Source organism: Megalobrama amblycephala, linkage group LG13 (genome assembly GCF_018812025.1).
Source record: "Megalobrama amblycephala isolate DHTTF-2021 linkage group LG13, ASM1881202v1, whole genome shotgun sequence".
Taxonomy (NCBI): domain Eukaryota; kingdom Metazoa; phylum Chordata; class Actinopteri; order Cypriniformes; family Xenocyprididae; genus Megalobrama; species Megalobrama amblycephala.
The window spans coordinates 7,941,582-7,957,980 of NC_063056.1; the positions used below are offsets into that span (position 1 = coordinate 7,941,582).

At 40.5% G+C, this 16,399-nt stretch overlaps 1 protein-coding gene across 1 annotated transcript in view; it reads right to left on the reverse strand.

Moving 5' to 3' along the window:
• Positions 1 to 16,399, reverse strand: part of LOC125243904 (X-linked interleukin-1 receptor accessory protein-like 2) — a 567,738-nt gene that overhangs the window by 15,316 nt on the left and 536,023 nt on the right. The window contains exons 3-4 of the mRNA XM_048153770.1: positions 2,333 to 2,519; positions 1,098 to 1,251 (exon numbers count right to left, since the gene is read on the reverse strand). Of these exons, the coding sequence (XP_048009727.1) occupies positions 1,098 to 1,251; positions 2,333 to 2,519 (341 nt within the window). The remainder of the gene's footprint in view (positions 1 to 1,097; positions 1,252 to 2,332; positions 2,520 to 16,399) is intronic.

Consider the following 16,399-nt stretch of genomic DNA (forward strand, 5'->3'; position numbering starts at 1 on the left):
CCCTCGTTTCCAGTTGGCTTCCTCACTCCCCCTGGTGTTCACTCTGTTGTCTGTCGTCTGTGTTCAACTGCGGCCTTCTGGAGCCCCGGCTGCGCTTCGGTCGGCGGAGCCGCTGGTTCCGCCATCTCCCGCCGGTCCTTCACCGCCGCCTGGGCTCGGCGACAATTCGGCTTCGGCTCCTGACCCGCAATGGCCGCCTTCGGCTCCTGACCCGCCATGGCTGCCCACGGCTCCTGACCCGCCATGGCTGCCCACGGCTCCTGACCCGCCATGGCTGCCCACGGCTCCTGACCCGCCATGGCTGCCCACGGCTCCTGACCCGCCATGGCTGCCCACGGCTCCTGACCCGCCATGGCTGCCCACGGCTCCTGACCCGCCATGGCTGCCCACGGCTCCTGACCCGCCATGGCTGCCCACGGCTCCTGACCCGCCATGGCTGCCCACGGCTCCTGACCCGCCATGGCTGCCCACGGCTCCTGACCCGCCATGGCTGCCCACGGCTCCTGACCTGCCATGGCTGCCCACGGCTCCTGACCCGCCATGGCTGCCCACGGCTCCTGACCCGCCATGGCTTTTGAGCCTGCCCTGGAGACCTCCACTCCAGTCTACTCCTCCCCCTGCTTCGGTTTGAGGTCTCCAGGGCGCCCGCCCCCCTCCCGGTTGTTACATCTACGGCGCGAGGACGCGCCTACCGGGAGGGGGAGGTACTGTTACGGATCCCTTGTTTCCCTGGACTCCATATCCCATGATCCTCCTGTTTCGTCACCTGCACTCACTTCCCTCGTCAGTTCCTCATCAACACTCATCACCTGCACCTGGACTCTATTGTTAGCACTCCCTTTATATGACACTCACTCCCTTCACTCCTTGTCCGTTCTGAATGTTGTATAACGTGTATGTTTGGTTCTCCTTGCCTTCTGTGTATTAAATACTACGTGTAATTGTGGAAATCCGTATCTGCCTCATCTCTCTACCAGCATACCGTAACAAACGCTTTGGCCCGGCAGTGGAAAAGCGGCTATTGAATAAAACAGGTTCTATTTGCTTTCGATGTGCCTCAAACACAGTGTTTAATTTGAATCAGTTTGAAAGCGTACCTGTGACTTTGAGCTCCGTGGTCCGTCTCACAACTCTGCTGCCATATTTAAGTTCACATGTGTAATTTCCTCCATCATCTTCCTGCACCTCTGGGATCCATAGACTGGTGGTGTTGATGATTATGGAGCTCCTCCACTCTTTCCTCTGACACTCCTGTGAAAACAAATAAAAATAACTGACTCATATCTGTGGAGTTCTTCATCTATCCAACTGTCACACTAACTCATTTCAAACCCATTAACCTAAAGGTGATTGATTTTGCAAAGAAAAACAACATTTTTGGTCCTGGAAAAATCTTCCTATTGAAATCAGATGGTTTAAGGCAGTGTATCTCAAACCTGTCATGGCCCCAATGTTCAAGATATGGTTACGGCCATGTTTTAAACAGAGATCACGATTCTTCCACAATTCTGAACAGACAACTAAACAAAATAACTTGTAATTTACTAAAGGTTCTGACAAATTTTAATTGCTGCAGTCTTTTTAAATTGTTTAAATTGTTTAATGAAAAATCTGAATGCATTATTTAAAAAAAAATTTGAATGTTCCGGTGTGATTTTGTCAAAGGTTTAATAGACATAGGCGTATCGTTGTCATTTAGGAATGAGATCACATGAGTGTTTGAATCAAGATTGCAATCTTTTAATGATTAATTGTGCAGCTCTATTTCAGGGATAAATACAAAGTTCTGTCATGAAACTCTAGACTAATAGGCACAGACTAATAGGTCCTTTAACTCAACCTGCTCATAATCACATCATTATCTACAGGACACTGCTGATTGGTTTCTGCTGTACCAGTAGCCAATGAGCTTGCGTGCTCAACCTTCAAAATACTTTGGTAGCATTGCCTTAGCAGCGCAGCAAGCTTCAAATCCCTCCAAAGTTTCCAGCTCCACCTGTATAGATCTGCTACGGGTAATTCATGTACGCTATACTGTACAGCAACAGCATGTCTTACTTGCTCACAACAGCATGCCGTGTATGTAGTGGCAGTAGCAAGTCCCGTACTTGCTCTGCAGCAGCAGCAATAACCTACAGCAGCAGCAGCATCAATAAATGCAGCAGCATAGCAGAACTATTATGCCAAGACATATCATCAACACTGTCATACCCATTACCATGCCAAACACTCAGAGAGTGGTCATGACAGAAAGAATGTTTAGGGAAGGGGTAGAGACAGAGACAAAAACAAATCTGGGTCACCTCATCCTGTGTGAGTTACAACTCTGTACCTTGTACCAGGTCATGATAGGCTGCTTGTAGGGGGCAAGATAGTCATCGATGTCAGGGCAGGTGATCATTTTGCTTTTGGTGATCTCGGCCCTCTCCTGGTAACGTATTCGACTGCTAAAGCAGAGTCCCTCTTCACTCTCCTCAACCGTCAGTGACATGGACACCTTCATACAGTATGTTGAGTTTCTGTGAAAACAAACCATTAAAAATGTCATGACATAAAGAATCTTTTAACATATAAGAGGTCATTGTAATATAAAACACTGTAGTAGACATTCGCATCGGACACTCATAACATTATACATCAAGGAACATATTAAAGTCATATTAAACCATTCTTTCATAATTTGAGTCTTTTTATTATTTATTTATTTATTTTTGGCCAGTAAGTGTATATTCAAAAAGTTCTTTACACATTACATAAAAAATTTTACACAAACTGTCCACATTCATTTGCCCACTGGAAGTACACATCCACAGTCAATTCTTTCTCTAAGTTTTATGCTTGCTGAGCTATTTAGCACATTTTGGTAGACTCCCTCTTTGAGGATATATTCCATTTGAATGGATATATTCCATTTGTTTATGGGGTTTTTTTTTGTAATACATTCTGCTATTCCTGAATTGTGACCATTTCTTTTGAGACGTTTTTCACTATAGTTCATTTGAAAATGTTGAAAAATAACAATGCATGTCCTCTGGGCTTATGTACAACTGGAAACTTTCAATGATGTGAATGTAAACATGAAGTAAACCAGGATTTTCCCTATTCATTAAGCACAGATTCTAGAAATCGCTAGCTTTTTCCACAAATTTTTTTCTGCTTACTGCATTTATTTTTATTTATTTATTTTTTGTTGGTGCAGTAAACCACAGAAGCAAAGCACAGCTACTAGTACATTAGATAGGAAGAGTTTAATAATTATTAACACCCCCACTGCTCCCTTCTGGTCTTTTTCCTTTATCCCATAACAACACCCAGCTGGATTAATTGAGAGTTGTGCTGTGCTATTCTGTTATTAAATAATCTGTTAACTCATGTCATAATGTTCAAAGGGAAATCAATTAATGATGAAAATACAGTGGATCTGAAAAATGAGAATACATCTGCATGCAAATATAAACCAAAGCCAGATTCATTGAGAGAACGCTGTGCTGAGATGATCAAACTGCATCTACCACATGCAGGAAATGTCTCATTAAACATTTATATATGGATATCATTCAAATATGTAAAACAATTTTCCCTTGATTGTTTTTTTTCCCCACAGCAAGTCCCTCGAACAAGGATGTTTCCACCATGAGCAAGGCCTGTTCAAACATACAGAACAAAATTTGGTAACACTTTTTTTTGGGTCTTTTAACTAGTTGCTTATTAGCATGCACATTACTAGAATATTGTCTGTTTATTAGCGATTATTAAGCATTAATGCCTTATTCTGCATGACATTATTCTACATTCTTAATCCTACCCAATACCTAAACTTAACAACTAATTTACTAACTATTAATAAGCAGTAAATTAGGAGTTTACTGAGGGAAAGTCATAGTTAATAGTGAATACATGTTCCCTATACTAAAGTGTTACCCAAAATTTCTTACATTTCATTATCTCAGTACATGAATATAAAACGCTCTGAAACAATTCAGAAATCAACATAAATAGAATTATTTTTGAGCCACTGTACATGTCAGTTTGCAGTGTGGGTGTAGATGTTACTACTATTACTAGAAATACTGAAATACATGTGTGCTGACTCATCAATAATGATGAGTGCCTGCATCTTCTGTGACATGGATCAAAGAAGTTATTTGAGGCCTGAGGCTGCACAGAGACCGGGGTGAACACATCTTCTCCTGTCCCAGATGACATTGAGAGTGGACAATGGAAGTGGAGCGGTAATGAGGCTTCACTGGTCCAGTTGTGGTAAAATTTGTGAAAGATGCCACTCTGCATAGCCTAAAAGATCTCAATATTGGAAACCAAAGACTAAAGTTTACTTTCAACAACATCCCTGAACAGTATGCCAGCACAGTTCACCACATCTCACATGATTGTTTTTTTTTTTTTTTTTTGAATCTGCCACGATACAGAAAAAAGGGCTGTTAATAAAGAGGGTCTTTTTATATGCAAAGGGGATGTTTTTATTAGCAGAAAGAGACTGGGTGTTTATGAAACAAGTTGAAATTAGACCTGAAAAAATGAAGACTTTTCCCAGAAAAACTTACCTAGCAATTATATATGTAAAAAATATGGTATGTATGAATATGGTATGACTTGAAAATATTAAGTTATAATTAAGACTTGAATTGTTTTACAGTGACAAGCACATCGGCTTCAACCCCATTGTTAATCTGAACAATTAATAAGAGAAAAATATGTACACTGTTTATAAATTTAATGTATTAAAAGATCTCTATTTTTTTTGTACAGTACGTTATTTATTTATGCATGTATGTTTCTCAAAGAAAGCCTACACTTTAAGGTATATGTATGACTATGTATTTATGTCTCTCACTACAGGCAAAACTTTGCAGGCTACCTGCTTGTACATCTACACATTAAATTTAGTTGATATTTATCTGTGTGCGTACCAACTGATTTGTGTTTATTAGCACTGATTGCATTATTGTGTTCTGTAGTGTTTATTAACTGCCACAGTTTAATGGCTTAAACTGTATGAATGGGACTGTATTGATTGTTGACTGAGAAAGCCAGCATGCTGTTCTGACTGTTGTGTATTACCTCCGCATTACTCCCATATTACTGCTACACATCAATACATCAATACATCAATGATATCACCAAAACAGATTGACAAGGTGCATGTCTATCTGGGGCAAATTATTTTTAATGTCAACAGTGTGTCTTCATTTTACACGAATGGAGAACTGGGCCATCTAAACACTGCAACTGTTCAACTACACTTGTTTCTGTAGTTATTAAAGCTACACTCTTTGAAAAAATGTTTCCTGTTAGAATCAAAAAGGCTTCTACAGCCTGATGTCATAGAACAGGGGTGTTCATTCCTGCTCCTGGAGGGCAGACGTCCTGCAGTTTAAATGCAACCACCCCCAACATACCTGTCTAAAAGTTTCTAGGGGTTCCACTTCACTTTTAGACAAACACTCGCAAACTTGCCTAAGCACCTCTCCATTTACCACAATGCAACACAATTGTGACATCAAAGTGATCAAGGGCTTAAAACATTTCACAGTTCACAGTTTAACCCATTGCATGGGTTCCGTCAATAGTGGGCACTCAACCCATGCAAAATAAGCACATACATCTGCGTCAACAAGACAAGAGGAAGTTAAACCAGGTTAAAATGTACGATTTTGCCCATGATTTGGCTGTCTGAGACAAATTTTGAGAATCCTAAAAGAATTCTCTGATACTGGGCCAAAATCTGAAGTCTCTGAACGCTTGTTTGACATGTTCACTGACAGCCGATTAATGACCATTGCGATCAAATTTTTCCTTCAATGAAATTCTGGCAGTCTCAGAAGTTTTAGGCACAGTCCTGCAGTGTGGTTTCTCCAACAAAAACAACATCTTTACCGTCATACAGTCTGACAATAATGACAACTGAGATCTCACAGTTTGACATGAAATACATTGGGGATCATATTCGTACAGTCTGACAAGCAACAGTCGTAAAGGACTATTATAAATCATACAGTGTGCACCTGGCTGTACCGAGGGAAGGGCAAGCGAACTGGAACACAGCCTAGTAGACCTCCTGAAGACCTTGATTAGCTTCAGGTGTGTTTGATTAATATTCAAGCTAAACTCTACAGGATAGTGGCTTTCTAGGAGTCCGTGTCTCTCGTGCCTCCTCTCCCTTCATAGAAAACCAATAGATCCCCTAAAGCATGCAGTGGGTTTTGTGGGGGGTAATTGAGAACGAATGGGGGAAAGTCAGGTGAGAGGAGGCAATGCCTTCATTGTGCTATGATTGGATGAAATTGGTTATGATTGGATAGTGCGATAAATCCTGCCTCTTGTGTATGTGCATGTTCCGCGCATTAGTCTGAATGAACAAAATGATGGCGTCAATGGGAAGGCTAATTGAAAAGTAAGTAAACAACTCAGCCACTTAGATATCACTGTTTTATGTCACGTCAAAATCAAACTTGAAAAGACCTGAAAATATGATTACTGTGGGGGTTTTTAGTGCAATCAGCTTGGTGAAATTAAAGATACATTTTCGTGTCTGTGACAGACAGTGTTTACAGAGCATGACTGATGATCCAAAATAGCCTAAGTTGACTATTAAAAAGAACAGCTGAACATCAATCAATCAATAAATTATATTGTTTAAATTGTTACTACCTTTAGTTATTATTTTGGAATAAATGTAAAAATGCTTAAACACTAACTTGATGAGATTTACTTGGTTTTAATAAATAGAATATCCATTACATTGTTAAAGTAAAAATACAAAATAGAATTGTATTAGGTTTCTTTTCTTCTTCTACTTTTTTTTTTTTTTTTTTTTTTTTTGATGTAATGTAATGTTCATTTAACAAGGAAAATGTGACAACATTAAGAGTAATGCACATGAATTTAAACTTGATTTATAAATAAATAAATAAAAAATGTGAGGACTTTGCCTCCTTATTTCAGAACACCACTACATGCTACTGATTCAAACCTATATCTATGTACTGGTGCTGAACTCAAGAATCCTATATAGACAGACACTGTTGATTAACTTATATTTCTAATGGTGTAGCCTAGAGTGTTTTTATGGCATCCATGTTAGGTGTGAAGGATTTCAGAATTTTGATCATGATCTTGTGCACACAAGCCTTTCAACGAATACTCGGATGGACACATTCAAATCATCAAATTGCATGCATCGAATGTGTTCATCCGAGTATTCGTTGAAAGGAATTCGTTGAATTTTTGCCTCAAAATCAACTGACTGCTTCTCTCCTGTATAATTTCACATTAGTCTCTTCAGGCCTTACTGTACATGATTTATGAGCTTCTACAACTTTTGACCTCTTAAGTGAACTCCTTTCCACAAATTGATCATAGAAATAAAAATATAGAATATAAAAAATGGTAACACTTTACAATAAGGTTCATTTGTTAACATTAATGTATATTAACTAACATGAACTAACAATGAGCAATACATTTGCTACATTATTTTTTAATCTTTGTTAATGTTAGTTAATAAAAAGTCATTCATTGTTAGTTCATGTTATTTCACAGTGCATTTACCTAATGTTAACAAATACAACTTTTGCATTTAACATTAAGATTAATAAATGCTGTAGAAGTATTCTTTTTTCTTAGTTTATAACTAGTAGTTTATAACTAGTATAACTACGTAGTTAACTAATGTTAACCCTCTGGAGTCTGAGGCTGAAACTGATTTGGGGCCTGAAGAAGTTTTCACATGCCCTGACATTTGTGCTTTTTTCAGTTGTTCATAAACATATTAATGACACAAGTGTCATTTCACTGTATTCAGCACAAACTAGGCTACCATAATATGTGAGGAACATGTATGTACATGTTTGTGTTTTTGAAGGAATAATGTTTATGCGTGGTTATTGAAAAAACAAAAAACTTAAGTCACTGAAATAAGGCCAAAAACCTGTGTTCACAGGACTTCTGGGTATTGGAGGTTGTAGACTCGAGTTTTTGCTTCAAAATTATGTAAAAATTACTTGTTCATATAAAACAATATATTGATTTAGTTTTTGTAAGACACTTTTTGTCAAGAAACACAGTATGCGTGGAGGCATGAATCATCATGAATAATAGATAATAATCCCACCTGAGAAGACAAAAGAATCGCATAAAAGACCTCTAATGACCTGCAATTTAATGAGCTCTTTCAGTCAGGTAGGCTGTGAAAAAACCCTCTGTGATCATGTCTCAAGCTCATCATGCTGTATATCAAACATACAGAGAAAACAGCAATACTGTGAATTCTACTTTCTGAGTATGAATTATCATATGCAGTAAAAGACAACAATACTCAAGTACTGTAAAAGGTTTTGCCACTAACTCAACTGACTGACTTCTCTCCTGTATGATTTCAGTCTCTTCAGACCTTACTGTACATGATTTATGAGCTTCTACAACTTTTGACCTCCTAACTGAACTCCTTTCCACAAACTTATCATAGAAATAAAAACAGTATAAATAAAAATGGTAACACTTTACAATAAGGTCTCATTTATTAACATTAATGTATTAACCAACATCAACTAACAATGAGCAATATATTTGCTACAGTATTTATTTATTAATCTTTGCTTATGTTAGTTATTAAAAATAGTCATTCATTGTTAGTTCATGATAGTTCACAATGCATTAATAATGTTACCAAATGAAACCTTATTGTTTGTGATTAATAAGATTAAGAGAAAACTCTTATTCATTTTTTATGGTAACACTTTACAATAAGTGCAACCATAATCGCACTCTTTCAATATTCAAAGTGCAAATAAGACCAAATTTTTCTTTGATACAGAGCTAAGAGATGGTTACAACTACACTGCCCAGCCTAAAATAGCTTTCATATTGAGAGATATTTGCATTCATCAGGGAGCCGCTTTCAAAATGCGGGTATTGAAATCGCGTTTGAATGCGCCCTCGCATTTACTTTCACTTTCACGATCGCACGTAACTCTGTAAATATGGAGCGGCGGCGACCGTTATCCAACTGGATTAAATGTTTTTTATTTAAATACAAAGCAAAACGACAGTGGAGGCGTAATGTAAACGAAGCAGTGGCATATTCTTTCCTAATCATCCTAACACTCTGTCATGGCAACATCACGAGACTACTTTTCGCCTCGACGAGAAATCTCGTCACATATTAGTCTCGCGAGATCTCGTGCCACGATAATGAGCTGAATCACGGGCGTCTGACATGCGTCTCTTTTCATACAGATTACATAAACACAGAATTTTTGTTTTCGATTTGACTTACACGATTTAAAACCTGACATTTCAACGTTTCTTTAGACATAAGTCTAATTTTTTAGTGATTAGTATTCTCTAAGTTACAGTTCATTTTCTGAGAACTATCAGATTGGACTTTGTTCAGAGGGAGACGACAGATCACGCATTATGTTAGTTTTCTTTATTTTACAAAAAACACAACATTTTGTTTTTACGCTGAGTGTACACAAATAAAAGAAGATATTCTATAGTTTCAATTGATATATTACTTAGGTCTCTATGACAAAAAATGACGGAGTATTTTAAGTCTGTTTTGCTGCAATGTGAAAAAAACCTGCAAAACGCGCCGGTGTGTTTCCCAACTCCAGAGAGTTAAAGTTAACCTTACTTTAAAGCATTACCATAAAAATGAATAAAAGTTTTATCTTAGTCTTATTAATTACAAACAATAAGTGCAACTATAATCAGTCCTCTCACAATATTCAAAGTGCAAATAGAGACCATTTTTTTCTTCAATCATGATACAGAGCTGAGAGATGGTTACAACTACACAGCCCAGCCTGAGATAGCTTTCATATTGGGATATATTTCCATGCATCAGGGAGCCACTTTCAAAATGCGAGGTACTGACATCGAGTTTGAATGCGCGCTTGTGTTTACTTTCGATTTTGCGATCGCATGTGCTCTGTGAATAGGGAGCGGCAGCGACCGTTATCCAGCTGAATTACATTTTTTTTTTAAATTTCTATAAAAAGCAAAATGACAGTGGAGGCATAATGTAAATGTAGCGGTGACATATTCTATCCTAATTTCACCCTCACACTCTGCCATGGCAATATCACTCACAAGACAGCTTTTCACCTCGACGAGAAATCTCGTCACATTTCAATCTCGCAAGATCTTGTGGCACGAGATCTCGTCACACCACTAGTGTCTTGTACTTGAATCACCAGGGAGGACTACATTCTTGCTCCTGTACAGGATGGTGAGGTGTGTCTTCCTTTTGGCGCAGACCAAGGAGTCTACACCCTCACGTGGCGAGCCTCATGGCAGAGGTTCGGCCAAGTGTAAGTGGATTGTTTGCTTCGAGAATGACTACGATTTGCCTGCTCTGGTTATCCCTGTCTCTGTCGCCGAAGTGAGACATCTGTTCACTCACTCCGGCCTGCCGTCAAACCCTCACCCCGTGGTTGGGCCTCTCTTTTCTACAGGCTGGTGTTCCCCTAGAACAAGTTTCCAGGCATGTTGTTGTCTCAACAGATGCCTCTGCCACAGACAGGACAGTACTCCGACTCCAGTGGCATGTCAATTGCCTCGAGTTGCTAGCAGTAGGGCTTGCTCTGCACCGCTTCAAGGACCTGCTAAAGGACAGGCACATTCTGGTCCGCACAGACAACACTGCGACCATAGCGTGTATCAACCGTCAAGATGGTCTATGCTCCTGCCGCATGTCGCAAACTCGACCTGCATCTGAGGTCGCTTCATCCCCAGATGGTTCAGCTGATTTGGGAATGCTTCAGAGACACTCAGGTAGACCTGTTTGCTTATCCAGACACTTCCCACTGCCAGTTGTTTTACTCCTTTATTTGCTTAGATGACTTCTGCCCCCTTTTAACCAGACCAGCCCGTGCCACCCCCTCTGCCCCCTGGCTCTCTGATGTTCTCCGTGAGCATCGGTCTAAACTCAGGGCTGCAGAGAGGAAGTGGCGCAAATCTAAAGATCCTACTGACCTTAGCTTATATCAGTCACTCCTTTCTTCTTTCTCTACTAATGTCTCCAATGCTAAAACCTCTTACTATCACACTAAAATTAACAACTCAAATGATTCCCGCACACTTTTCAAAACCTTCTCTTCTCTTCTTTGCCCTCCTCCTCTCCCTCCCACATCAGCTCTTACAGCTGATGACTTTGCCACTTTCTTCACACATAAAATAACAACCATCAGTGGCCAATTCTCCACACCACACACTGATAATAACATCTTAATAGAAAACACACAAACTCTCCCCTCCTTCTCCATGCTATCTGAGGCAGATGTTTCCAAACTCATCCTTTCCAATCACCCCACTACCTGTCCGCTAGACCCTATCCCCACTCATCTTCTTCAGGCCATCTCCTCCTCAATTCTACCTGCACTCACTCACATAATCAGTTCTTCCCTTCACACTGAAACATTTCCCACAGCTTTTAAGCAGGCTAAGATTACCCCACTGCTTAAGAAACCCACTCTGAATCCAGCACTTTTAGAAAACTACAGACCAGTATCCCTTCTTCCTTTCATTGCTAAGACACTTGAGAGAGTTGTATTCAACCAACTGTCTACTTATCTCACACAGAACAACCTCCTTGACAACCACCAGTCTGGTTTCAAGAGTGGCCACTCAACTGAGACTGCCCTGCTCTCAGTCACTGAAGCACTGAGACTGGCACGAGCATCTTCAAAATCATCAGTACTCATCTTGCTGGATCTGTCTGCTGCTTTTGACAATTTTTATGTGTGTGCTCAGTTTTTGTTAATCACCAGATCCTCCTGTCAACACTCATGTCGAAGGGCATCTCGGGAACCGCACTCCAGTGGTTCGAGTCTTACCTCTCAGGTAGGTCCTTCAGGGTATCTTGGAGAGGTGAGGTGTCCAAGTCACATCATCTTGCTACTGGGGTACCTCAGGGCTCTGTGCTTGGACCACTTCTCTTCTCCATCTACACGTCATCACTAGGATCTGTCACTCAGGATCATGGTTTCTCCTATCACTGTTATGCTGATGACACACAACTCTACCTCTCATTCCAACCAGATGATCTGACGGTTGCTGGTCGCATTGCAGCCTGCCTGACAGCCATTTCTGCCTGGATGAAGGACCACCATCTTCAACTCAACCTTGCAAAAACGGAACTGCTTGTGGTCGGTGCCAACCCAACACTTCATCACAACCTTTCAGTTCAATTTGGGTCGTCAACCATTACTCCTTCCAGGACAGCCAGGAACCTTGGAGTGGTGATGGATGATTGTTTAAGCTTCACAGATCATGTTGTGACAATGGCCCGGTGCTGCAGATTTGCCTTGTACAACATCAGGAAGATTAGACCCTTCCTATCAGAACATTCCACACAAATTCCTGTCCAAGCTCTTGTTCTATCCAGACTGGACTACTGTAATGCTCTCTTGGCTGGCCTTCCAGCATGCACTGTCAAGCCTCTACAACTGATCCAGAATGCTGCAGCAAGACTGGTCTTCAACGAACTGAAGAGAGCGCACGTCACTCCTCTCTTCGTCAGTCTGCATTGGCTGCCAGTAGCTGCTCGCATCCAATTCAAGGCTCTGATGTTTGCCTACAGAACGACCGCTGGCTCTGCCCCGCTATATCTTAACTCGCTACTTCAGACTTACGCGCCCTCCAGAAACTTGCGTTCTGCAAGTGAATGCCGCCTTGTGGTGCCATCACATAGGGACACAAAATCACTCTCACGGACCTTCTCCGGGTCTGTTCCTGGTTGGTGGAATGACCTACCACGCTCTATCCGAGCAGCTGAGTCTTTAGCCATTTTCAAAAAAATGCTAAAGACGTATCTTTTTCGTTAGCACTTGACCCAGTAATAGTAGCACTTACCTTGATTTCTATTCTTCTTCTATCTGTGTATTTATTTTATAAAAAAAAAAAAAAAAAACATTCCTTGCTACGAGCACTTTACTGACATAACTGTGACTTCACACAGCACTTACATACTGTTGTTCTCATGTTGATTTGATTGATTCTACAACTCTCATTTGTAAGTCGCTTTGGATAAAAGCGTCTGCTAAATGACTAAATGTAAATGTACTCCCTGACCAAGGGACCTTGGCATGGACGCTCTGGCACACAGCTGGCCGCAGGGCCTACGCAAGTATGTGCATCCCCAGTGAGCCTTCTCGCACAGACATTGTGCAAGATCAGGGAGAACGTCATGGTTGCGCACAATTGGCCTGGCCGGACCTGGTTCTCCAAACCTGTACTCCTCGCAAAAGCCCCTCCCTGGTCATTTCCTCTTAAAAAGGACCTTCTTTCTCAGAGAGGAGGCACGGTCATCTTGAGATCTTGGCCTAGATATGTGCCCAAAGTTCCCACCACTCCTTTTAGAGATCAGGTGGTGAACTTGCAAGCGCTGCCCTCAGAGGAGGCAGACCTAACCCTGGTGCTACGTAGAGAGAACTCAGTGCTTTAGGACCTCAGACCAGCTCTTTGTTTGTTATGGAGGCCAGCAGAAGGGAAAGGCTGTCTCCAAGCAGAGGTTGTCCCACTGGACAGTGGATGTTATAGTCTTGGCTTACCAGGCTCAAGATCTGCCATGCCCCCTAGGGGTGAAAGCTCACTCAACCAAGACTGTTGCTTCCTCCTGGGCACTGGCGCATGGCGCCTCGCTAACAGACATTTGTAGAGCTATGTGCAGGGCGACACCTAACACATTTGCGAGATTCTATAATCTCCCCTTTGGGCCAGTAAGTAGGACCTACTCGCTTGCCACCCTGTTGGCTGAGTACTTCAGAGATCTTCCATATGTATCACCACTACGCCAGTTCATATTTGCTTTGTAAGACCTCCTATGAGTAGGCTGCCTGTTAGCATACTTCCAGCTGGAATGCTACCCAGTGCATTTTATGTTAAGTGTAGTCTTCTGCTCATTCAAGGCCTCACGACAAGGTGCTATGGTTTACGCAGGTCACTGAAAAACAGACATTGTGGCATTTTGGTAGGGACTCAATTAGTCAGTATGTTCTGACGCAACGTCGAACGTGACCGACTGAAAGTGAACGTCTAGGTTACGTATGTAACCCTCGTTCCCTGAAGGAGGGAACAGAGATGTTACGTCCCTTCACTGTTCCGCTGAACAGCTGGGTCACACTGGCTCGGCTCCTCAGCGAAGACTTGAATGAGAGTATGCTCGCGCTGTTTCTTATATACCTACAGTGCGGGGCGTAGATCGCATAGCGTCTCCATTTCCTCCAAACGAGGGTTACATACTTAACCTAAAAGTTTTTTGGACTAACAAGGAAGCTTTTGGTTCTGAAACTTACAGCATATTCTTGTAGTATGATGACCTGTTATTTGTCAAAAGCTCAATGAAAATTGGATTTCTCAATTCATGACCTCTTTAATGCTTGTTAGGCATAAGTTGAATGCATATGGCTGTCGTGCCAGAAGCTAGTTGTTTTTCTTTATAAAGTTTTAGATAAGCATTTTTTTTTTTTTTTTACACAAATGCATCAATTCGCTTCAGAAGGCCTTTATTAACCCCCCGGAGCCACATGGAGTACATTTTATGATCGATGGATGCACTTTTTTTGGGCTTCAAAATCTCATCCTCCAATCACTCCCATTATAAAGCTTGGAGGAGCAAAGATATTTTTAAATATAACTGTGATTGTGTTTGGCTGAAAGAAGAAAGACATATACACCTAGGATGGCTTGATGGCCAAGGATGAGTATCATTTGAATTTTATCAATACCAATACCAATACTGCTTATCGATTCCAGTACTTATCGATACTGTTATCGATACTTCTATCTATAATTTGATGCAAAAATACATGATGTGAAAAGATGTTGACAATTTCAAGTTATTTTAGTACTGCTGAACTTAGTACTGCAGTTTACAAATGCAAACACAAAAAAACACACAAAAAAACAAAACACATTTTTAAAATAAAAAGGCCCTTTAAAGAGAGAGAGACACAGAGGGTGATTTAGTACCTAAAGTAAAGACTTATTTTATAATGAATGTTACCTTCGCCTGTGGCTGAGGCAGGGGAGTTGCATTTGGAGCTGGAGACAGGAGACGGTGGAGACATAGTAAATACAGCACAGTACTTGAGGTAGATGGCATGTTTTGTTTGTAAATGTTTCATTATACTACTAGTGTTACCTCCTTTGTTGAGAAATGACAAGCAGCCGCTTCTAATTTGCCATTAACACTGAAGTATACAGAGATAAAAGATCACAAATACTGATAACAGTATCGTTTGTCCTGAAGCTTATCGATAGTCTGGTATTGACCCAATTACGTACCAATTCGGTCCAAAAAAAAATACTGGTTCTCTGTACCCATCCCTACTTGAGGGTGAGTAAATTATGGGGTAATTTTCATTTTTGGGTGAACTATCCCTTTAAGATTAGGTGAAATGCATGTCCACAGAAGGATTTTCACCTTGGGAGAATGCATATTGTCGTTGTCATGTTGAAAAAAATCCCAACAATGCAAGTAATGAGGAGAGAGTAGCATCTTCTGTTTCAAGTTTTTGTATTACATCTCACAGTGGTGTGTGAATTCATGACAGCATTGATAAAGCACAACTTCCTCCCACCTTCAGCACTCATACATCCCTACATAAGAGCTTTACTTCACTGTGGGAACAAGGCACTTCTCACTGTACTCCTCCTCTAGCAACACCATAACATTTTGGATGCTGTTAGATCCATTTTCTAGCTCTGAAACACTTGCTTGGTATTTCTCCTGCTCTTTGTCTAGCAAAAAAAAAAAAAAAAAAAAATCACTCATCACTAAATGAAAGCTTAAAATGAAGTCCTGATTATTTCAGGGGCCTTGTCACAAGTCCATTCTTTTTGAATTTCTGTGTTACTTTTGCTATATTTTCACACTTAAAACAATGATTTGGTAATCCTCTTGTACCACTATCCTCTTTTGTGCTAAGAAATAAGTCTTCTGACATTGGTTCCATTGTTGTCAGTATTAAGTCTGAGAATGATTCAGTGGGCTATATAACACTTTTAATCATGGGCGTCGGAAGCAAAAAAAATGTGGGTGGGTCCTCCCTCCAAATTTTTTTTATGCATATATATATATATATATATATATATATATATATATATATATATATAAAATGCCAATCAATCGGTAGTTATTTATTTTATTTTTTAATAGAACAACAAGACACAAACCTTTACATTCAATCGCGTTTTTGCTCCCATTTATTTTCACACACTAGTGCATACAAAGTTTAGTCCCAAAGTGTGCACAACCGGAGAAATACACGATTACTTTGATTTCGTTCAATAGAAAAGAAGCAGGGCCGTACGCAGGGGTTTATATTTACCGAGGTCACAAAGTGTATTATGTCTGGGGGGATTAGACTGAATT